The 25,760-nt window shown below is 36.8% G+C and overlaps 1 protein-coding gene and 1 long non-coding RNA gene across 2 annotated transcripts; one reads left to right on the forward strand and one right to left on the reverse strand.

Moving 5' to 3' along the window:
- On the forward strand, positions 1-22,381 carry esrrgb (estrogen-related receptor gamma b). The gene is made up of 7 exons (XM_079639227.1): positions 1-398; positions 3,007-3,365; positions 5,206-5,322; positions 7,345-7,449; positions 7,531-7,713; positions 12,710-12,979; positions 20,272-22,381. Exons 1-7 carry the CDS (start codon positions 340-342, stop codon positions 20,514-20,516), a joined length of 1,338 nt encoding a protein of 445 aa, XP_079495353.1. The 5' UTR covers positions 1-339; the 3' UTR covers positions 20,517-22,381.
- On the reverse strand, positions 20,437-25,753 carry LOC307012502. The gene is made up of 3 exons (XR_013800629.1): positions 25,652-25,753; positions 25,114-25,197; positions 20,437-20,559 (listed from the first exon to the last, which is right to left on the reverse strand). It is a non-coding gene; the product is annotated as an uncharacterized lncRNA (long non-coding RNA).
- Positions 25,754-25,760: the final 7 nt, after the last annotated feature.

Below are 25,760 nucleotides of genomic sequence, written 5' to 3' on the forward strand. Positions count from 1 at the left end.
ACGCTATAAACAGTTGAAGACAGTAACGACAGCGTTGTGTCTTCCTCTCTTCACCGAGTCTCAAACTGAAGCGTCTTTTCACGCTCACCTGAAATGCTCATGAATATTCATTAGAGCGCGCTCACATTGGTCGATTATCCAGTGACGTCAGCATCAAGGCGGGAATAACCCGAAACGTTTCTGCAATATTCGTAAGCAGTCCTGCGCTGCAGTGAGAAGAGAAACACTGACAGACCAGCGTCTGTTCACAATAAAACCTCATTACAGAAGAGAACAGGTGATAGGCTTGATTTCACAAGCGTTTCCTCGGGTTATGGTTTCATTCTCAGCTGCCTCATCATGGATCTAGTGCAGTTTTATCACCCGGAATCTTTTTCCTTCCCTTCTGAACAGAACAAGTGAGTAACTTTATTAATTTACAACTTTATACGGACATAATCAGGCTTTTATATGTAACGTTGTATTTATTGAACTTCATTAGGTGTAACTTTGTAATAGAAAAGTAGAACTGTATAAAATTAATAGCTACTAGGCCTATATTTACTATAAAATGGCTAAAATATTCTTGTAGATCCTATAATCATTTGTATTATGTAGTTACAATACCAAGTATTTAGGTGGATACGTACATTTTTGCAAGTACACACGTGACTTATAAATTAGCAACACACACATATACAGTATATAATGTGTGTGTGTCTGTGTGTTACTCATCTAAACGTCACGACGCACTTGCAAAAATGTAAGTTTCCACCAAAATACTTCTATTGTAATATTATATGAATGATTCATTCCATTGATTTATTCAGAAGAGGAAGTATCATTAAGAGGTGTATGTTGAAATGTGTTAGAGAATAAAACATGTGCTCAAGAAAGATTTGATCTCATTGTAAATAGGTATTCGTCAATACTAGATACGTTCAAGACTGTTCAGTTTTATATAATTGAACTCTCAAAAGATCAGATAAAATAGTAAATGGAATGAACGTGTTTTTCCATAAATCAGCAACTTTAATATCTGTAAAAACTCTTAATAACTGTCCATCATCAGACCACCAAGATGATTTAAGTTCCAATAAGAACTAAAAGAATACAATAAGAGAACCATTTTGTACATGATGTTTTTTCAGAACGTTTTTTTTTATTATTTTTTTTACCATCATTCTTTAAAGGACCCAGAAACCAATATGTTGATCAGAAGAACATGTAATGTACCATCAACAATTTATCAACCTTAATTTTTAACAGAGTTATTACTGTGTACTGAAAGGCATGATATCAGTTGCAGTTTTCTAAACCTCACTTTGAAAGATTTGGAAAAATCACAAATATAATCCTGCTGTATACCGTATTTACGTAATAAGAAGAACACGTTCTGGCAGCGTTCACTGGCCATCTTACTGCAATAGGATTTGAGATGTGTGATGGAGTCACAGGTAATTCCTCTGGATCCCAGACAAAAACCCTGATGGGCTTTAGGATCACGTTACTGGCCGCTGCACACTGTGTGTGTGTGTGTGTGTGTGTGTGTGTGTGTGTGTGTGTGTGTGTGTGTGTGTGTGTGTGTGTGTGTGTGTGTGTGTGTGTGTGTGTGTGTGTGTGTGAGAACAGGTGTGGTCAGGTGCTGTGTGGCCTGTAAACACTACGTCTGACATAGTGGGAAATATTTTATTGTGCTGATAAAAAGGAAAACTAAATTGCTGTTCCGTCAGATTGCAGCTCTTTTCAGGTTTCATACTGTAAAGCAAAGCTATCCTGGTAAATTTACAGTAAATGGTTTAAAGTACATCAAAATTGTCTTTCTGTGAACCACGGCTAATAAAAATACAAACATAATGAACATAAACAGTTTGTAGAACGTGCACAGCGTGACCTACACAAGGACAAAACACCATCAGGGCAACACACACGTGATGTTAAAGCAATGCTATTAGTTTTAAAGCTATAAACAAAACAAACACTTTTTTCAAAAGTTTGGGGTTGGTTTGATTTATTGATTGTTTTTTAAATATGCATCTTCTGCTCAACAAGTCTGCATTTTTTTATCAAATACAGTCAAACAATAATATAGTATTGCAATGTAAAATAACTTTTCTTTTTGAATATCTTTTAAAATGTAATTTTTTTTAATGCAAAGCTGAGTTTTCAGCATCATTACTCCAGTCTTCAGTGTCACATGATCCTTCATAAATCATTGTAATATGATGCTTTACTGCTCAAGAAATATTTCTGATTATGATCAATGTTGAGTTCATATTTTTTTGTGGAATTACAGGATTTTTTGATAAATAGAAAGTTAAAAGGAACAGAATTTATTTGAATTTTGATTTAAAAAATATATATATTCTGATCAATTTAAGGCATTGTTGATGAATAATTTATTGCAAAACAATCTTTATAATTTAAATAAAATTTACGGTTTTTCACTGTACTCACATATTTTTTTACTTACAAAATCAATGTTACAGTATTTTGTGTTTGAAATCAAAAACAAAATGTTTAAATGATATATATTGTTAGAGTTTCATTATAAATTATAATATAATTGATACAACAACAACAACATTTATGCAGTGTTATGATCTAAAAATACATGTTTTGTCTGGTTAAATCTGTTTTTTATATAGGCTATATAATTTATATGCAATTATGGTAACACTTTATTTTACAGTGTCCTTGTTACATATGTTACATGTACTTACCATAGTATTAACAGTAAATGATGCATAATTACATGCAACTAACCCTCAACCAAACCCTAATCCTACCCTAACCCTATAGTAAGTACATGTTAATTAATATTACTCAGTACTTAAATGTATAAGTACACTGTAACAATGACACCTTAAAATAAAGTGTAACTGCATTCATAACTAACATTTAACTGTGTAATAGTAATTAAATTTAATGTAATAAAGAAAATGCACACATGTATTTGTCCCGGTTTCTCAATTCTTATTATGTATCCCTGTTTCTTAATTCTCATTATTCTTTTAATTTCCAAAGTTTCCTGGACCTGATGTCAATCAACAGCCACTACATCAAGACCGAACCCTCAAGCCCTTCGTCCCTGTCGGACAGTCTGACCCAGCACAGTCCCGGGGCGTCGTCGGACGCTGGGAGCAGCTTCAGTTCAGTAACTAAAGGGAACCCAACAGGTCTGGACTCGCCTGGGTCGTACTCTGTGCTCGGGCCCCCCGGCGCCCCCTGCAGGCTCCTGGAGGAAGCGCAGGTGAAGAGCGGACACGGGCTCAGCTCAGGCCCCAAACGCCTGTGTCTTGTGTGTGGAGACGTTGGATCTGGGTTCCACTATGGAGTGGCTTCCTGCGAGGCCTGCAAAGCCTTCTTCAAACGCACCATTCAAGGTCAGGATCACAGTTCCCACAAGAATATTAAGCACGGCTTAAAGGGATAGTTCACCCAAAAAATTAAAATCACCCCATGATTTACTAAAGCAATACGCCGCATCGTGCTTAATAACGCCCCTTAGCTGTTCTAAATCCACTGTAAAACACGGCTTCAAGGGGCTTATTGCTTTTATAAAACAGTTACTCCATAAAAATATTCATTTTAATATTTATTTTATTCATAAAATAAACACCAGCAACAAAAAGTATAACGTTACAACACATTTATTCCTCTGCCAAGCAATGTAGTTTCAAAGAGGTTGCTAAGCAACACATACAGCAACAAAGAATCACAAACGGCAGTTGCGCAGTAACACTAATGTTATGCGGTCACAGGTGTGTGTTTGTTGAGTAATTTACAACGGCTTCGAACGCGACTCAACCAATCAGAATCAAGGACTGGAACTATCAGTTTTATAATGACCCTCAAGTCATCCTAGGTGTATATGATATTCTTCTTTCAGACGAATACAATCAGAGTTATATTCAAAAATGTCCGGGCTCTTCCAAGCTTTATAATGGCAGTGAACGGCAGTTTATGTTTTGAAGTCCATCAAAGTGCATCCATCCATCATAAAAGTGCTCCACACGGCTCTGCGGGGGTTAATAAAGGCCTTCTTAAGTGAAGCGATGCGTTTGTGTAAGAAAAATATCCATATTTAACACGTTACAAAGTAAAATTCTAGCAAACGCAGTATACAGTATACGCCTGAAGCACAACTTAAGGGGGTCGAGAAACACACCAGACGAGAAGCGCAGCGTCGCGTCTATGATAACTTGAGGTATCGCACACCGGACGCGCACTCGTCAGTTTATGGCCAGCAATATTGTTATGTTTAAGGACATTATGGAATTAAGATCATGTCTGTACTATGTTATGATTGTACTGTACAATTAAATACAATCGTTGCTTAGTCTGAATTCACTTTACCTCAGAGCGTCCGTTAACTGAATGAATTGAGAATATCACCTGAAAATCTGATAACATCAGCAATTTTCATTCATCCAGCTGATTTCTGTAAATTAATGTAAAACTAAATGTATTGCAGCACAGGGTGAAGTCAGTATACATAACGACGATTTGAGACAAATAAATGTAAATGCAATATAAAACTATGCAAATGGCGCGCGGCAGGATTTTGAACACGGTCCTGAGCCGTTGCTGGGCGCCGCGGACAGACGCCGAATGGCGCCGCCGGTGTGTGTGTGTGTGTGTGTACACTCATAGAACTTATGACATTAGAAGTAGCGCAGTGCGTCATGGCGTAGCGTAAATATCAGCGGTACGTCGCATTACTCGCGTAAGTTGCGCTTAGACTTATGTGGAATCTGTATGTTCGTTTGGCCAGAAGATAGTTATTTTTATTTTTAAAGTTTTAAATATGGATATTTTTCTTACACAAACGCATTGATTCGCTTCAGAAGGCCTTTATTAACCCCCGCAGAGCCGTGTGAAGCACTTTAATCATGGATGGATGCACTTTTATGGATTTCAAAACATAAACTGCCATTCACTGCCATTATAAAGCTTGGAAGAGCCCGGACATTTTTTTTATTTAACTTTGATGGTATTCGTCTGAAAGAAGAATGTCATATACACCCAGGATGACTTGAGGGTGAGTAAATCATGTGCTAATTTTCATTTTTTGGTGAACTAACCCTTTAATTTAATAATAGCAAACTGTTGTCAACATTGATAAAAGGTGTGTTTGTGTGTTTGATACACACAGATTTAGCTGGACGCATGTTTTGGTCCTGAATCTGATGACGTCTGTCTGTCTGTGTTTGTCTCTCTCAGGTAATATAGAGTACAGTTGTTCGGTCAGCAGAGATTGCGAGATCACTAAACGGAGGAGGAAGTCCTGTCAGGCCTGCCGCTTCACTAAGTGTCTGTCCGTGGGGATGCTGAGAGAAGGTGAGAGTGTGTGTGGATGATCCTCACAAAAAACTAGCACATTTCACAGCAAAATCTAAAGGCAAAAATATTTGAATAAGGAAAATTAAGTCTGTTTCGTGGCATTATTTTAATGAACATTAAGCAACTGTAAATGCATCAGGGCTTCACCTACTATTGAGGTTTTTATTTATTTAAACGATTCAAAATGATAATTCCCAATAAATTCCTATTGCTGCAATTCAATGATTTTCAAAATGAAGATTAGCATAAATACAATTGAAATGTAACAATTGAAATGTTTAGATCAATTATTGATTTACATTACAGTAATAGAACGGACAAGAGTTGTGGTGGTAAATACGCTTGATTGATTGTCATAAAAATCCGGTAACACTTTATTTTACAGTGTCCTTGTTACATATGTTACATGTATTTACCATAGTATTAACAGTAAATTATGCATAATTACATGCAACTAACCCTCAACCAAATCCTAATCCTCCCCTAACCCTATAGTAAGTACATAGCGACACCTTAAAATAAAGTGTGACCAAAAATCCTGATTACGCATAATTATGTGTTTTGTTGGATTTTATTATTTCCGTTCAGCATTTTGTTTTCTGCATCAAAGCATATCTGGGTTATGACCCACTATTGGAGAACTACTGCTCTAAGCAAAACGTCTGTGTTTTGATGATATGGGCACGTTCCTGACAGGTTTGGTGAGAAAACGTAGTGCAACATATGAATGACACTACATGCAGGTTCTTTTGAATTGTTTGGCTATGAAAGCATCTGAGATCAAACACGTATATATTGGGCTTCTGGAATTTACTTTAGTGCTTTCACATACACAACCATAGATATAATAATTATATCCAGAGTCAGCAAAAAGTGTTATATTAGTGCAGGTGTGGAGTCGTATTTTTGCTGGCCTGATTTAGTTTCAGTGCACCTGCTTTTTCAAAATGCTGCCAAAATAATTTGTAAAATCAAACGGATGGAGATCTATTTCAGCCGAACTGTATATTTTATTATACTTGTTCTACAAGTTCTTTTTCTTATCGCATAATCTAGATTTTTAGACACAGCTGTCACGGGTGTTACATTTTATATTTAATCATTTAGCAGACGCTTTTATCCTAACTGACTTACAAATGAGGAGAACAATAGAAGCAATCAAACCAACAATAAGTGCTGTGTTATGGGTTTGATCTGCAGACGAGGAGACGTAGAAGTAGCAAAACACACAGAATATGCAGATTCCTGACACTCATGAGATTTGAAGGGAAATGTATGTGAACTTGCCAACCACAATAAACCATAAACGTGTACCGACAGAGAACTGAGTATAAACACTCACGAACACTTTATTTGCCTTCAGAACTGCCTTAATTCTTCGTGACAGATTCAACAATATATATAGACAGTATATATGGTGTTATTATTACTATAAAAAGTATTAGATTATAAAAATATAAATTTTATATAAATTTAATATGCTTTTCAATCATTTTATATGCTTTTTCAATTTGTATTTTTATATATTTATATATTTGATATTTAGTCTTGCATACTTATATTACAATATTAATGTATTTTACATAAATTATGTTGTGTGTGTGCAAGTTGTTTTTGTAAATTTTTTTGTTTTAAGTATAAATCTAAGAAAGTTTTGTGAGGCTTATTATAATAAATTAAGTATTAGATCAAATATTTTTTTATACTATTTTATATTTATATTGTTTATTTAATTTTTTGTCTTGCATGCATGTATTAAAACATTAATGTATTCACATGCATTGTTACGATGCATTACAAACCTCTCTAACTAGGTCTATACTTATATTTTTAATAAAGTAAATTCTAGTAGTATCAGCTGTATTTTGTAATAAAGAAAAAATCCACACATTATATAATTTACATTTACAGAATCTACATAATTTTCTTCATTGTGTGCGCGTGTGTGTGCGTGCGTGTGTGTGTGTGCGTGTGCGTGCATGTGTGTGTGTGTGTGTGTGTGTGTGTGTGTGACTCCAGGTGTGCGTTTGGACCGGGTGCGAGGAGGACGGCAGAAATATAAGAGGAGAATCGACTCTGATTCCAGCGTCTACCTCAGCGCACCTCCACCTCACAGAAAAGCCCGTAAGAAGCAGGTTTCGCCTCAGCCAGACACATCTGCGTCTCAGTATCTGAGTTAATCATCTCCCCTGGCTCTTTCTTTAGCGTCCCGCAGCATTCAGGGGGAGAATCAGGTGGTGACCGTCCTGTTGGGGGCAGAGCCCGAGCGAGTGTGTGCCATGCCCGACCCCGCGCTCCCCGACGGTGACATCAAAGCTCTGACGACCCTGTGTGACCTCGCCGACAGAGAGCTCGTGTTGAACATCAGCTGGGCCAAACACATACCAGGTACACACACTCCAAGCTGACATGCCAAAGAGACTCAAATCACACACACACACGTGTTTGATCTACTATCTGTTTTGGATACAAAGAGATAAAGTGTGTGTCTGGTAAAACAACTGGAATGTCAAATCCATTGGATGTTTTCAAAGAATATAAATGTCTTCCTGTATTCGAGACGTCTGCCCTTTTAGCTGCTCTAAAGACACACATTTATGTATCTTAATAAGGACATTTCATAGACACTTGTTGTTAATGTATTTACTACAGACAAACTCTAACACTCACACACACGCACTCTTGTACATCTATCTTTGTGAGGACATTGACACAATGCAATCTCCTCCTTACTCTAACCCTACCCTTAACCTAATTATAACCTTATCCCTGAAACTTTCATTTAAAGGTATGTATTTTTACATTTTAAGGCTTTCATTTAATAAATGAAAGCCTTAAAATGGGTCTCAGGAAGTGATGACCGGACAAAATGTCCTCACTTTACTCTCTTTGACCTCACTCCTATGGTCTAAAACTCAAGCCGGTCCTCACAAAGATAGTTGTGACACACACACACACACACACACACACCAAACTGGCCAGCACCTGTTTTTTGTGTTGATACTGACCTCTATAGTAATGCTTACAAAACAAACCACAAAACCAGGTGTGTGTGTGTGTGTGTGTGTGTGTGTGTGTGTGTGTGTGTGTGTGTGTGTGTGTGTGTGTGTGTGTGTGTGTGTGTGTGTGTGTGTGTGTGTGTGTGTGTGTGTGTGTGTGTGTGTGTGTGTGTGTGTGTGTGTGTGACTCTCCATAACACGTGACATAGTTTTGTGCACGGGATTACAGTATTTGGTAAATAAACAACATTACTACACATATGGACAGAGAGAATGTGAGTGATTATTACACACATCTACATGAAGGCACACAATAGACTTCTGTTGTTTTTATATACGGTTCATTATAATGACTACAAAAATGATAAATGTTGTAATCTGTATTTTCTAGTAAAAAAAAATATAAACATCCTTAAAACTAAATGAATTTACTTGGGGGAAAATTGTGTAAGATATTAAAACTTATATCTTGATTCATTCATATATACTGTACAGTATGTGTTTATGTTATTATCAAATTGGAGTTGTTTTAATGGTGGATCTTAGAAAGTTTTGTGAGGCATATTATTATAATAAATATTATATATTTGATAGGGATGTACCGATATGAAAAGTTTGGCCGATACCGATAACCGAAAATTATTTATATTTGAAAGCCGATAACCGATATATTGGCCAATAAATATAAATCCAAGTTTTATATAATTTTTGAAAGACTGATTACAAAAACAAAAGTCTCACCATCAAAATCCATGTCCCAAGCACACTATTATAATGATATTCTCATAATTATATGTCGCCTATATGACAGATTTGTGCTGAACATGTTGCACTTTACTGTATTTTTCTTTTTTGAAGTGATTCCAATCATATTTCAAGCCATTCAAAATCACCATTGCGAACAGTGCGCATCTGAAGTGTCTCAGCATTATCGGTTTTAATATAACAGCTTTAATACATAATATATATTTTATTTTAAAAAAACAAATTTTTAATCATAACATTTGTGCAAGGACCATTCAACACTTTTACATTTTTTTTAAAACTTCCTGAATAAGAATATATTTTAATATATACATATATATGTGTTTTCATATTATATATTAAAATATATATAAATATTTTAATTGTTATTATTTCATATGAATTTATCTTTTTCAATAATTTGATCATTTTTATATTTTTTTGTCTTGTGCAATTTTGCTTCTCAATTGAATTAATCTTGTCTTAAGGATGTTAAGTATTTTACTAAAAAACAAAACATTCCTTGTGATTTGAAAACATTAAATATTTTTCGCCTTATTTTTAATATTGTCAGGCTGAGCTCACTTCTGCGAACAGCTTTGTCCCCAAAGTGTAACGCAAGCATGTTTGTTTGTGTGTGTTTTTGTTTGTGTGTTTTACATACACATGAGCGGTTGTGTGTGTTCATGTCAACATTGAAATACTAAGAGTGTGTGTGTGTGTGTATGTGACAGCAGCATTGTATCTTCCCCTGGCGTCTGAAGCAGGATGTACAATAGAAGATGACATTGCTGATTTAAATGGCTCCAGGGTTGTTTATTTGCGTTGTTTGAGTGTCATGAGGGCCCTTTGATTCCGCTAACACGTTTCACAGACGTCGATACCGCCGCGTCTCCAGTGCACAGCGTGAACGGCAGCGCTGCCTCATTCAGCCCGCGATCGATCCGCGCGGAGATGCAATCAGCTAATGAACGTCACTCAGGAGGAGAGAGAGCGAGAGATACGAGTCATTACGGCCTCTGATAAGCATCAGTGATGGGTGAAAAAATCAAATCAAAGCTCCTCTCCTCCCTCGCCACACCAAACTAATCACTGGCTTTTTAATTAAGTGTGAGAGAACGTGAATGAGAGAGATTCGTCCGTCATTGACGCGGTTCTTCAGGGGACAAACCCCTGTCTCTCTCACACACACACACACACACACACACACACACACACACACACACACACACACACACACACACACACACACACACACACACACAGAGCTGTCTTTCCTAGCAGAGGTCACAGTCCAGTCTGAAACTGAATAGAAATTAGCTCTAAAATAAGAAGGTTTTTATCCGTCATATTAAAATCTTTTATTTTATGAGCTGATTCAACATCTCAGAGGCAGGTGTTATTTAGTTATAGGTACTTATTTAGCTGATTAGTTGTTTTAGTGTGTTTATCAGATTAGTTGTTTAGGAAATTAGTTGAGTAAGGTGAAATTAGAAATAAGTTTATCTGGATAATAGATATTGATTGGTTATTTAGCTGAATATAGTTGTTTAGGATTAGCTGATTAGTAGTTTAATTAGGTGATTAGATATTTTAAATAGCTGCACGATTCTGGATAAACTGAGAATCACGATTTTTTTGTTTCAAATAGAGATCACGATTCTCAACAGAATCTAAACAAAATAACATGTAAATTACTAGAGTTTCTTACAAAATGTTGATTGCTGTAGTCTTGTTTAAAGTCCCCCTGTAGTCAATTATTTTATTCCTTTAAACTCATCTTTGATCACCAAAAATTTTTTTTTTTTTCTTTATTCCTTAAAAAAAGTTTGAATGTAACTCTACAACCTTTCCTCATTTAGTATATGCGGTTCAATTAATATGCAAATGAGCTCCGCCTCCACTCACTCACTCAGCTCAGAGATCCACTCTTTGACGATCATACGTTGATCTGATTGGTTACAAGGTAGTTTGTGACGTCAGAAACACCAGCGATTTCAAACCGTGTTTTTGAGACTGTCTTTGGTTCTCTGCAGTTTTAAGGAGAAAATACTCAGCAATGCTGTCAACTTATGAATTTGCACATGGTTTCTCTTAAAGCATATTAAAAACACCACATAGACATATAAACTACAGTAATAGCTGGATTTTCACTTTAATTAAACTTAATGAATTATTTTTTTTAAATTGGTTTGAGTGAATGATTCAATGACTCACTCATAAATACTTCACTTGTTTCATCACTGGATGATTCAGCATTTTTTGTAAAAGTTTAATAGACAGGAGAATCATCATTTAGTAATGAGATCACGATCTTTTAACGATTAATCATGCAGTAATCTTTATGTAGTTAAATATTTGTTTATTTAGTTACTTTTCTTTGTTGTTTACTTAGATATTTTGGTACTTTTGTTATTTAGCTGATTATTTAGATGATAGGTTTAGTTATCTTATTTAGTTCTTTCAGTAACACTTCACAATAAGTTTTTATTAGTTAACATTAGTTAATGTACTAACATTAACTAACAATGAGCAAAACATTTGTTACAGTATTTATTAATCACTGTTTATGTTCATTCATTGTTAGTTCACAGTGCATTAGCTCATGTTAACAAATACAACTTGACTTTAATAATGTATTAGTAAATGTTGTAATTAACATCAACTAAGATTAATAAATACTGTAGAAGTCTTGTTCATTCTTAGTTCATGTTAACTAATGAAACCTTATTGTAAAGTGTTACCGGTCTTTTTTTTAAAGGGGTGGTAAAATGCAATTTTCACAAGATGTCAAACAAATCTCTGATGTCCCCAGAGTGTGTGTGTGAAGTTTTAGCACAAAATACCCCACAGATATTTTTATATAGCATGTTAAAGTTGTCACTATTTGAGGGTTTGCTAAAACGCACCGTTTTGTGCCTGGCCCTTTAAATGTAAATGAGCTGCTGCAGAGGGCGGGGTTTCAAGAGCTTGTGTGTGTTAGCAGCTGCGATTACCTCACGCACACACACTAAAATGACAGAAACTGTTCTGCCTTTAATGTTAAAACGGAGTCAGACAATGATGGAGAGACTCAAGAAGAAGTGACACATGTAGAAGCAACAGGACATTTCTGAATGGTCAGTTGATGAATTTATGTTGCTGATGTGGAGTTAACTATCTTCAATTAGCATATTCTGTCATGGTAATCTATAAATCGCTCGTATAGGAACTGTTGTGAGATGCACACAGAGTGACTTTCTATTGCATGTGAAAAGATGGATGCTAAAGTTTGAGCTGACTCACAAATGTGCTCGACTTCAACAACTCTTCCTCTTCTCAACATGGACTGCGTGTTCCCGGGGGCGGGGCTTATGTACATTTTAGGCTTGCTGATGTCACTAAACCCGGAGGAATGTCGTGTAGTTCCTACCAGCCGTTTGTTGTAGTGCTTTTCTTTAAAAGCAAATATCTCCCTTTGCTTTGAACTTTGAGCGTTGTAACTTTGCAGATGTTGTTTCTGCTCAAACAGCAACATTACACACTAACTAAAGTTAGAAAAGTGAAATCATAATCAACCACCTCTTTAAAGAACAATTTAAAAAACACTGATGTGATCTGTTATCCGAGCTTCTCTGATCAGTAAGTCGTTACTCCCACAGGTTTCTCCAGCCTCTGTCTGTCCGATCAGATGAGTCTCCTGCAGAGCGCTTGGATGGAGATCCTCATCCTGCGAGTGGCGTTCAGCTCGCTGGCCTGCGATGACAAGCTGGTGTTTGCGGAGGATTACATCATGGATGCTGAACAGGCAAAATCAGCAGGTCTGCTGGAGCTCCACATGGCCATATTACAGCTGGTGCGCAGGTACAGATCCATGAGGCTGGAGAGAGAAGAGTTCGTCACTCTGAAAGCCATCGCTCTCGCCAACTCAGGTAAATGATACGGGTGCTTGTACAGAACATTTGTGTATAACATACTGTATTATACTTAATACTCAATAACATACTTAAAGGTGAAGTATGCAGTTTCTGCGACACCAGTGGCCCCCAGAGGAATTACAAAAATAAATCATATTTTCAAAAGTGTGGTATAATGCCCTTTTCACAAGATGTAAAATAAGTCTCTGATGTCCCCAGAGTGTGTGTGTGAAGTTTTAGCTCAAAATACCCCACAGATATTTTTATAGCATGTTAAAAGTGACTTTTTGTTTTGTGTCTGTCACTTTAAATGCAAATGAGCTGCTGCTCCCGGCACAGGGGGCGGAGCTTCAAGAGCTCGTGTCCTTTTACCTCACACACACATGCACTGGAAATTAGACAATAATGAAGAGACTCAAGAAGAAGTGAAAACATGTAGAAGCAACAGGACATTTCTGAATGGTTAGTTGATGAATTTATGTTGCTGATGTTTAGTTATCTTCTAGTCATTGATTAGTATATTCTGTCATGATAATCTATAAATCGTGTTCCCGGGGGCGGGGTTTATGTAAATTCTAGGGTTGGTGATGTCACTAATGTCGTGTAGTTCCTACCAGCCGTTTGTTGTAGTCCTTAAAAAACGATTTCTTTAAAAGCAAATATCTCCCTTTGCTTTGAACTTTGAGCGCTGTAACTTTGCAGATGTTGTTTATGCTCAAACAGCAACATTACACACCAACTAAAGTTAGAAAAGTGAAATCATAATCAACCACCCCTTTAAACAATCTCAATCCAGCTCAAACATCATCATCACAGCTCTAACAGTCCGGACGGCTTCTCAACAGGTTCTTTCAATAAAATGTCCAACATATTAGGAATACTTCTAGCTAGGGTTGCCACCTTCAGTGTGGCAAAATAAGGGACACCCATTCTAGACCCCCCCCCCCCCCCCGCCTACCCCCCACCATAGAGCTTTTCGACTTTTTCCAATTTCAAACATCTGTTTTTTAATATCATCTGTAGTTTGCCACTTTGCCACTGTTTGTGTGTGTTTTGCGTTGTTTCTGATTTTGAGGATGAATTTAGTCAATCTTCTAAACAGGGTCCGACCTTGATGTAATTTTCTAATCCTAATGTAACATTATTGAAAAACAGATTTATGTCAGTACAAAAAATGCTTTTTATTGTTATAATTGTGATTTCATAATATGTAGATATGAATCCAACTAAAAAATATATATATATATATATATAAATAAATATAGCTGCAAGCAGCGATTACGGGCCCAAGCCGGTGGCACCGCCACCCCGGTGCCTTTAGTTGCACTAAAGGCACCAGGGTGGCGGTGCCACCGCCTTGGGCCCTCCATCGCTGCTTGCAGCTATATTTATTTATATATATATATATATATATATATATATATATATATATATATATATATATATATATATATATATATATATATATAAAACCGCCACCCCGGTGCCTTTAGGGTTCCTGTGCACAACGGGCAATAACGTAACTCCGCTTTGATTGTCCAGAAGAAGTCTGCTTTAGAGCTTGCATCAGTGTGGGTTCTGCAAAAGTGCGCATCGAGGGCACATATCAACCACAAAGTATGCGTGAGCACCCTTCTGAAACCTAAAATGAAAAATTAGACACCCTACAGTCTCATGGACTTAACGGACACATGAAATCAGCAGCCATTGTAAGTACACAACACCAAAAATTCATATGAAGTGTGGTATATATATATATATTACATTTTTTAAGGGACAAGACAAAGAATTTGACTTGCCTGACCTGATTAGAACAGTGAAAAAAATAAAAAATAAAAATAATCACTAAAACGAGAATTGTTCTGATTTTATTATGATACTCAAAATATTCCACAACAAATCCTTTAAATGTATTGATATTCAGAACAGAACAAGAATTAAAAAAAATAACAATAAAATATAATTTATTTATTTTGATTTTGTATTTTTATTTAATGACTATTATTTATTTAGAGCAGGTACAGCTAGTGTGCGATGCTTTTGCTATTTCAGAGGAAAAAAACAAATTTTATTTAAAAAATGCTTTTCAATTAAATCAAATGTTCAAGCTTTGTTTTCGTTTAATTATTTTGTTTGTTTTAAACTTTGTTCAATTTATATTGTTAATCATTTGACACTAACCAAATGTATAAAGTATCATTTTAACTTTTAAAAAACTATTAACATTTGTTCATAGTACATTGTCTGTCTTTTGTTAATAGGACAAAACATTGTTATTATATTTTATAATATTTTATATATATATATATATATATATATATATATATATATATATATATATATATATATATATATAATATTTTATATATATATATATATATATATATATATATATATATATATATATATATATATATATATATATATATATATATATAAATAAACATTTGTAATGAATCGTTCAAAAAAAAATATATCAGCATTGTTTTAAACTTTGAAACACAGAAGTAGCGCAATGTCTGGCCACGCCCACTTCTGGCATCAGACTTTTAGGCTGGCGCTGTCGTGATCACACTGCTATGACGTATGGTTCTGGGGTTCTGCAGTTGGTTACTATTGGGGCTCCCGCGCCACCTCCTTTTCACAACCTGAGGGAACCGTCTCCGGAATATTAACCTCACTCCCAGAAGTCCAATTCCCATCATTCATGCCTCTTACCTGGGACTGATTGCACGCGCACACACACACACACACACACACACACACACACACACACACACACGCGCGCGCGCGCGCGCGCACACGTACACTGTTTAAAAACAAGAAATATTTATCCAACCTCGTTTAAAACAGTCTGTCGGTGCCATCTTTTGGACATTCATCATATTGCATTGGTTTTAATTTCTAGTCCTCAAACAGAGCAGTAGCCTAATCCGTTTATTTTTAAGTTATTGATTGAAAAAGAAACATCAAATGCATTTTTAGTCATAGTATTATTTTATACAGAAATACATTATTTGTAATTCAGATGAGAATAATTTTAAGGAAAACAAATATATTGATCTGAAATATAGCACGTGTTTTTGCAAAATAAATTCAAGCAATAGACTATACCCGCCCCCGAAATGGCGCTAATTTTAAAATTAAACTAAAAAAGCTCACGGCTGCACAAGCATTCATAACGGTGCGCGTCCAACGCGAGGAGTGAGCAGAACAGAGCGAACGTTTTTTTAGTTAATTTCTACTTTCATAGGAATTCATTCGAGCGCACTGCGAGCGCCACCATAATCATACTTACTTTCACTTTTATATTAGCGATTTAAAACCCCTCGCTGGTGTCACACGTTGGTTAACCGGTGGGAAAAATATACAGATATTCAAATATACAGATATATTAAATATATCATCGCGCTCCACCGTCGATTTGATGTGTGTGTGTGTGTGTGTGTGTTAAAATAATTTAGTTCAGTTAGAGAACGGGCACTAACCTACAATTAAAACCTGAACGTGTCCGCTTAATAAATCGTGAGCTGAATGAGAGTCGCAGCAAAGATCAGCACAAGGAGTCCAATTTCATTAATCATGGGTGGACAGCTGACTGAAAAGATGATGACGGTATATTGAACACGCAATTCAAGCAATCCCACCCCCGAAATGGCGCTATGTTTAAAATGAAACTAAATGCTCACGGCTACACGGGTAACGCGTTCACGGCGAGGAACGAGCAGAACCATTTTTTTACAGTCTATGAGCAGAACAGAGTGAATGTGTTTTAGTTCATTCCTACTGGACGTCCAGTAGGCTACTACTTTGGCTTTTAAGTTAGCGATTTAAAAGCCCCCGCTTTAATCACACATCGATTAACCCGTAGGAAAATATTCTCACAGTCACTAATATATTTATATATAAATACAATATACAATGGGCCTACCTGATTTCGAACACAAGAGGGCAGTATTGCCCTATGTATGACTTATTTTTTTACTAAATAGCGCATTCTGGCTGTTTTTTAACTTATACATAATTCTTAAATTGAAAAAAAGAACAAAATGGGTTTAGTTCTGATATTTGTATACTTTTATATAGAAATAAATGGTGTATAATAAAATTTTTAGAAGATATGAGGCTTTTAGTGATTCCTTTCTGGACATTACTTTAATCCCTCGCCACAGCAAAACCGTTTGAGATATTTAATATCCGTTCATAATTTAGCATCTTTAATGTATTTTCATCATGTTGAAAAAGTTTGGTGTGAATAAAATCAACCACCGCTAAAAACTCGGAGTCTAAAATATATCAATATATCACATTCAAACCAAAATATCTGACTTCCTGTTGGTCGGAGCTAATGACTGTAAATTAGAAAGTTGTCCGGCTCGAAGAGAAGAATATACGTACCGAGTTTGGTTACTGTAGATAAAACTAATACCCCATTTTTGACTAAAGGTGGCGCTACTGAGCCCCTCCACCACGTCCGTTTCTGAAACTTCGCACAAGTGTACTAAGCAATAAAAGTGATATGCATGTTGAGTTTCATGCAATTTGAAGCATGTTAAGAGCCTCAAATGCATCCAAAAAGAATATAAAAGTTTAAAGCGTTGCCATGGCGACAGTATTAAAGATATCAATAATCCTTTCACAGGTCTACATCTGTCGTGTGTTTACATTATACAGATGAAGTTTGAAGCAAATCGGGTAAAAATAAGAGGGTGATTTCAAAGCATTTTGAAAGTGACACACTTCCTGCTGCCAGTTGGTGGCGCTATAACTTTGACTCACAATAGTCACATCCATGTGATCGGCCTCTTACAGCGAACACACTGCTGAAGTTTCATCAAGATCAGTTAATGTATGAGGATGTTATAACACACTTCCTGTTTCCAATATTCGCCATAAATTCGTTTCCTCGCCACGGCCAAACCGTTCGAGATATCAAAAATCCCCTCGCAATTTAGCATCCTCCATGTCTTGACTTCATGCACACCGAGTTTCGTGGTCATCGGATGAATTCTCTGGGACAAGTGTTTCAAATGCCAGAACATGCGTTTCCATACAGCCCATAATAACCGACTTCCTGTTGGACTGGCGTAAAACTTAGAGCACGAAAGTTGTTCGGCCCGATGAGATCTATACGTGTACCGAGTTTCATATTATTACATGCAAGCGTGTTTGAGATATGGACATGTTTTTGAATCCCATTCCAGGGGGCGCTGTCGAGCCCCCCTGCCACGCCCGGGTCCCAGCTTCAGTCGGGCCCTAATGGCCGCGGGTTCTGACATTTGTGCAAAGTTTCAAGAGTTTTTGAGCACGTTAAGGCCCCCAAAAGTGACCAAAAGGTAGTAATATAATAATAATAAAGAAGAAGAATAAATAATAATCCCATGGAAAACAATAGGGCCTTCGCCTTTTCAAGGCTTGGGCCCTAACTAGGGAAAATATGTATTTTAGTCAAATAGCAAATGGTGTAGCTCTGCAGCCATCTATTAAAGTGATAATTTATTTACTTTTAAAACGGCATTTTCCAAAAGATGGGCTAAAATCTTACACTAAACCATGTCAAATTATCTATATCCATGAACGTTAGAAATGTGGGTCTTTTATAAAGTGAATTTTACTTTTTTTACTGTTTTTGTATAAAAAATAATTATTTATTTATATAGCCTAGATTAAAAAATATATAATAAATCCTCCTAAAACTATAAATCCTAAAAAAAAAAACTAATGTTGTTTCAAAATTACATTTTGTTGAATCAACACAAGTGTGACCCCCCCCCCACACACTAACATAAAAAACAGATATTATTAAAATTTGTTTAATTTTTTTTGTAGATCTAGAAAGTGTTGTAAACCGTTTGTTTTTATTTATTTCAGCAAACGTCATTTGGGGTCAAAGACCCGAACAGCGCACAAGGGGTTAAAAAACGTGCAGGTTTACAGCGCATGTTCGCGAGACTCAGTCGCTATAGAAACAAAGACGCTAAAATGCAATCACGCAATGAGCTTCTCTACTACGAAATTGATTTCTTTATATTTGCTATTAGTATTATCCATACTGCAAAATCCTTATGTTTTTATTCAACTATATGTGGGCCTAATGTAAAATACGGGACAAATCGCGTCCCTTATTGATTTGATACGGGACGCATCATCTTACTTGTAAATACGGGATGATTCCGTATTTTAAGGGACGGGTGGCAACCCTACTTCTAGCTGTGTTGCTATGTGTCATGAGTAAGTGTAACGGACATAGGCTAGTAAGAGCTGTACGTGTAGACCTCACTCCCTGGCCTCAAGAGGCGCATTAGCGACTTAGCAATTAGCAGTCTTTAGACTGATTAGCACACCCGCCCCCCACACCGGAGACCCCAGTTCGAATCCCGCTCGGGCAGTCAACGGCAGCTGTCACAGTTGCAAACAAGAGCAAACCTCTGTAGGTTAGACCGTCCCATTTATAAATTCTCGGTCCGACCTTCGTAAGGCTTGGCCTTTGAAGTCTGTGTCCTTTGAAGAATGCTGCCTTTGAATTGGGACACCGCTTATAGGTTAACTCTTTCCCCGCCATTGACGGAAATTTCCGGCTTTCCATGTTTTCACTGTAATGTGGTAGGGGGCGCTATTATGCATCTTCTGAAAGAGCACAGAATCTCCTGATCAAAACACAGGAGAAGAAGAAGATATCATATGTTAGCAGATGCATATGTAAAATAACGCGATCATCGACATTAAGCAGCATAAAGATCAAAACGGCTTATCGCCGATCATCATTCTGAATCCGATCAAGACATAGTCTATGACAAAAAAACGTGATTTTCTCAGCTTTTTGCTGAAAATTTAGCTTTTTTTATGAAACTTACCTTTTTTTCAACTTAAGTGTTTAAACGCAGAGGGTCTGTTCTTTCTTTTGACAAATTGCATGTTCAAATATTCATACAACAAAATATTCTGGGCGCCATGAAACTTTTGTGAAAAATAATAAAAAAATGCTGGTGGTGGCTGGCAAAAAAAAAAAAAAAAAAACGCTGGCGGGGAAAGAGTTAAACTGCGAATTGATTGACAGATCTGAGCGGACCGCTCTCAATGTTTAGATAGTGCCTGGGAGACTCGATGCTTACACTTTTGGGGGAAATAAACCCATTAATGGCATACTAATAGTAGTCAATGAACAATAAATCGAATGTATTTTAACATAAACAAATCTTACATACTTCACCTTTAACACATTTTAATCAACATATTTACAGTACATTTTTTGAATAAATGCAGAAAAAGCGTTTTATTGAAGACGATGTTTTGATTTCCTCTCTCAGACTCGATGCATATAGAGGACGTGGAGGCCGTTCAGGGTCTTCAGGACTCTCTCCATGAGGCTCTTCTGGATTACGAGTGTGTCCATCACAGGGAAGACCCTCGACGGGCGGGCAAACTCATCATGACCCTTCCGCTCCTCCGCCAAACCGCCGCCAAAGCCGTGCGCCGCTTCTTCAGCATCAAGCAGGACGGACGCGTCCCCATGCACAAACTCTTTCTGGAACTTCTGGAGGCCAATGTCTGATCCTTAACCCGATTGGACCATCAAACTGAGACGACAGAAACGTCTGAAAGAGGATTGTTCACAAATCCATGGGGAAAAACAGGCGCTTGTCATCATGACATATAACAATAGTGCAGGATATACTCCAACAAATACAGTTTCACATAGTTGAGGATTGATTTAACTAGCAAAAAAGAAGTTTCAAATAAACTACTGTTTAATTTTTTTTTTTTACCTTTCTATTCATCAAAGAATCCTGAAAAATACATCAGTTTCTTCAAACATCAACAGCACGACTGTTTTCAACATTGATAATTATCAGAAATGTTTCTTGAGCAGCAAATCGTCATATTATACTGATTTCTGAAGGATCATGTGACACTGAAGACTGGAGTAATGATGCTGAAAATTCAGCTTTGATCACAGGAATAAATTACATTTTAAAATATATTTAAACCAAAAACAGTTATTTTAAATTCTAATACTTTTTCTCAATAATTGACTATTTTTGATCAAATAAATACAGGCTTGGTGAGCAGAAGAGACTTTTTCAAAAAATATACAAAAATCTTACCGACTGATGGTAGTACATCAGTAAGCGCTGGATGTGAATATCGCTGAATTAATGGTGAAACTTTATTTATAATGGTTTTTATTTATTTAATTTATTAAAGATAAAGAGCATTTAATTTGCTGATTTTTTTTCCAGTTTTCATAAGAGTTAGTAGAGAACGTCAGCCTTGCCAAATAAATAATAGTTAATAATTACTCTCCTGACACAAATATAAAGGAAAAACAGTGTTCAACAACATCTACTACACAATTTTCAATTCAAAAGGTCTCAGAGATGCAGTCTAGACAGAAATATGATGTATAGATTAACAACATTTAAGTGTGGAAACATCAATGCGTACCAATGCACTTTTGAAATTATAACTAATAGATTATGTACTAAGGATTTTTGAAATCTCCAGATGCTCATGAATATATCTGCACAAACTAAGATGATTGCAGCTTTTATTTAATTTAATTTTTACCACATGAACCTTTTAGCACACCAAATTGGATGGTATGCTCATTAAATGATAAAGCCATAGCAATATCTGTTCTCAGTCATTCACAGAGATGTGAAGGTGTGTTTTGAAGCAATAACTGAATGTTGATCTTTAAATCCGATCCAGCTCAGTGGGATAGTTCACTCACATTAATCTGACATGTACTCATTCATGCTGTGCTGTTCTGAGACATCTCCTACATGTGGTTCTATGTAATATTTATGCGCTGATTGTTGTCTGTCAGTCATTGTGATGATCAGATATGAATATGTTTACCATAATAAAGGAAACACTACACGGTGTGATTAATGTGAACAGGACAGACTGATCTCTCGTGTTTGTTAGTCACATCTGCACCAGTTTAATAATGACTTCTGTTTGTTCTGGATTATTGGGTCTGATGTTTATGGCAGTCGCAGTTGTGTGTGATTCTCACTGTTTCTGCTTGTGAAGGTTTTATGGATGTTGTACGATGCTCTCATGAACAATAATGTACGTTTCTCGTTATCTGTTTGATTATATGCAATGACTTTTTTTTAAATAAATGGCAAAACTGATATAAAGATATTCAATAATAATAATGCATTAAATAACGGACTTGACATCTGTGTTTTTCGTCTTTGATTTGAAGACTTGAGCTGTTTTTCCAGCAGAAAGTAAGCGAACGGGTTACATTCACACACAAAACAAGCAGATTATTCTGTTTATGAGCTGCGTCACATTCATTTGTGTTCAAACACAAAAATGTCTATTTAGTTTTGGATCTGATTGTTTTCTCTTCAGATAAAGAGCCGCATGACAAATATAAACATACAAGCGTATATTTGACTCCAAACACTCAGAGATTAGCAAATATTCCTTGTAAATAAACAATTACTTCACTTGTGTTCGATATCACGGTCATTTGGTGGGATGTTTTTCCAGTGACAATGATTTTGATAATCTAAAATAAGATCTGGTATTCTGGTTGGTTGCTTACCAAGTCCAGTCCAGTGTTGATGCGTCTCGTCAATGTAGGTCTGCAATTTAATTTCTCTGAGAAAGAGAGATCACTGATGGCTGCTGTACCTTTATGTGTCTGAATAATCAAGCTAATCGATGCAGATAAATGAACAGCATGTCAGACAGCTCCTCCTGCATCATTTCACAGGCCGTCAGGAACCATCAACACTGAGTCTCTCTACACTGAGGTAATTAATGAGGCTCGTATAAAAGATGCTTACACTGGGAGAATCCTGTACGGCGCTGCTAACAGAATGAAAATGTGTGTGTGTGTGTTGGGATTGCGTAACAGATCCTGCTCGGAATTTCTGTGACTATCACTATCTTAGTTGGGGAAGGTAACAACTAATTTTTTATGCTTTCTGCATGTGAGTGATGCATGCCTGTACAAAAGTCACTGCCGTGATGCTAGGGCTTCAACCTTTTTCAGGCCTAGGACCCTTTGGTGGACAAACCACAAACAAACCAAAACGGCTCCGTCCCGCCCAGCCATGGCGTCTACAAGAGCCTGAAGGTGTCCTGTGTCTCTGGCACCGAGACGTCAGCAGATCTTCAAGTCCTGTAGTTTGAGGTGGAGCCGCTGTGGACTGAACTTGTTGGTCCGGCACATCCCACAGATGCTCAACTGGATTAAGATCTGGAGGATTTGGAGGCCAGAAGAACACCTTGAACTCTTCATCATGTTCCTCAAACCATTCCTGATCAATGTGTGACTGTGTGCTTCCACCAGGGAACACCGTTGTCATGAAGGGGTGTATCTGGTCTGCTGTGTTTAGGAAGGTGACGTGTGTCAAATAAACGTCCACATGAATGACCGGACCCAGGGTTTCCCAGCAGAACATTGACCAGAGCGTCACACACTCCCTCCACCGGCTTATCGTCATCCTACAGTCCATCCTGGTGCATCACTTCACCAGACGACCTTCTTCCACTGCTGCTCCAAGGTCCAGTTTCGAGGCTCACATGCCCATTGTAGCCGCTTTGGACGGTGGACGGGTCATCATAGATGTCTGATTGGTCTCCATACACACAACTGTGTGTTGTGACACATTCCTAGTAGACCTTCTGTTGACTCGGACCAGACGGGATATCCCTTCATTGCCCTCCTCGTGCGTCGAAGAAACCAACACCCTGTTTCCATTCTGGCACTGTTGCTAAATTCTCAGCACTACTGACCGAGAGCTGATAGAGAATCTCTGACCCAGTATCTGGCCCTCGTCAAAGTCACTCAGATCTTTATTCCTGTCTATTTCTCCTGCATCCAACATGTTGATTATGAGAACTGATTGCTTTCCATCTAATCTACCAAGAACTCAATGAGGCCTTGTTAGGAAATGATCAACAATATTCACTTTTTTGCTTTACCGCTGTGACTGGTCATAATGTTTTGGCTATATACGTACGTGTGTTGTAGGACAAAATGTGAAAGTATCATTATTTTTACTCATAAATTGAAAACTGAAAATCTGACAGCTTGATTTAGCAAACAGCAGCTCATAGTGTACTGGTTCTGTCAGTCTGTAAGCGAGTTAGTGTGATTGTCTGTGATTAATTACATCTGCAGATGATTTTATCCCAGAGTGCATTAATTCACTAATAAACCCTCGGCGTGTCAAACGCGACCAGGCGAAACATGAATGCTGATCAGGGAATTAATGGATTAGCATTTTAGCGTCATGATAAATTAAATCCGCTGTGTTTGATATAGTGCGCATCGTGCACCGGGAACTGACTCATCTACCGGCCTCATATATCTGATGATATATCAGCACAATATCTATGAATATGCATTTTAATAGGCTACTTGCTGAAATCATCAGGAAGTTGACTTATTAAACGCGTTTCGTAAATGGCAAGTCAAAATTGTTTAGTATTTTAGTAAACGATTAGTATTTCTTTAATTCTGGATTTCTCTACATGTTTTTATTATAACAAAGATTGCAGAGACATTTGAGACATTGCAGAGCAATCCGCACCATAGAAGACATCTATGATCTGCACTTTAACCCGCACTGGCCTCTAGTGGTTAAGATACGACATTACAGCAATCCTCAATATTCACTCAATGTGTTTGAACGGAAATAAACACACACAAATAAAAACCTGCGCTACACAATGCAAATAATCTAGCATATTGGACTAGTAATTAATTTGAATATGCATTCAAACATCTGTTAGATCAAAAGTATTGCCCTCAAAATATGGTTTTAACTAGATTACAAGTTAGCAGCAGTGTTGTTTTAGATCATAGCCTAGGCTACCGGTATTATAGTTTTTGTTAATATTTTGAATTAGTTTTTATTTTAATATTTTCTGTTTTCATTTTGGTTTCATGTTGCGTAATTTTGTTGGGTCTAATGTGTGTTTAGTCGTTTTTATTACTTATTTTAAAAAATGTCTATTCTATTAAGTTTTTGACAACTCAAAGCATGTTGTGGTGTTCCCGTAAACACTGGTTGGAGATTCATATTTTGTAAATAAATTGGCATTATGTTTTTTTGCGCAAACAAAGCACTCGCGTCGATTCATAAAATTGAGGTTAAACTGCAATAGTCACATACTTACCAACTTTTATGATGTCTTGAAAGTGGTAGTTGCGTATCTGTCAATGGAGGGACAGAAAGCTCTCATATCTCTTTTGTGTTCTGAAGATGAACGAAAGTCTAACGGGTTTGGAATGACAAGGGTGAGTAATAATAAATGACAGAATTTTCATTTTCATTTCAACTAACCATTTAAATCCCATATGGGAGTCACATCAAGTAGAATGAAATTGAAAGATGTGTCAGCTCAAAAAAGATGTTGTAGTTCACATGTTAATATCTGATCTTGTGAAACATAATACCAGTAGGCCTAACCATGTTAAAAACAGTTACTTTAGTGTTTACATGTCCTGTCTGTGGATGAAAAGAGCAAGTGAGACAAAATGTGTGTACCAGGTAAAAGGGGTTTTGTGTGTTCACTGGGTTGTATCATAATGACACGGTTTTACTGCGGTAACTGATCTCTCTATCACCTCCTGTTACCATAGAGCCCTGGAGTACAATTACAGCTGCAGAGACACCTTACACACACCGTTTCTGTGCTTTCCACACTCACCCTGGAGAGACGACACAGGCCGAATAGCTGTATTTAAGTGTTTTCCGGATGCACATCTATATAATGTTTCAGGTCAGCGCTCATGGTTGATTCTCCGGTCCGTTTGAGG

The sequence above is a fragment of the Phoxinus phoxinus genome, assembly GCF_949152265.1.
Source record: "Phoxinus phoxinus genome assembly, chromosome: 16".
Taxonomy (NCBI): domain Eukaryota; kingdom Metazoa; phylum Chordata; class Actinopteri; order Cypriniformes; family Leuciscidae; genus Phoxinus; species Phoxinus phoxinus.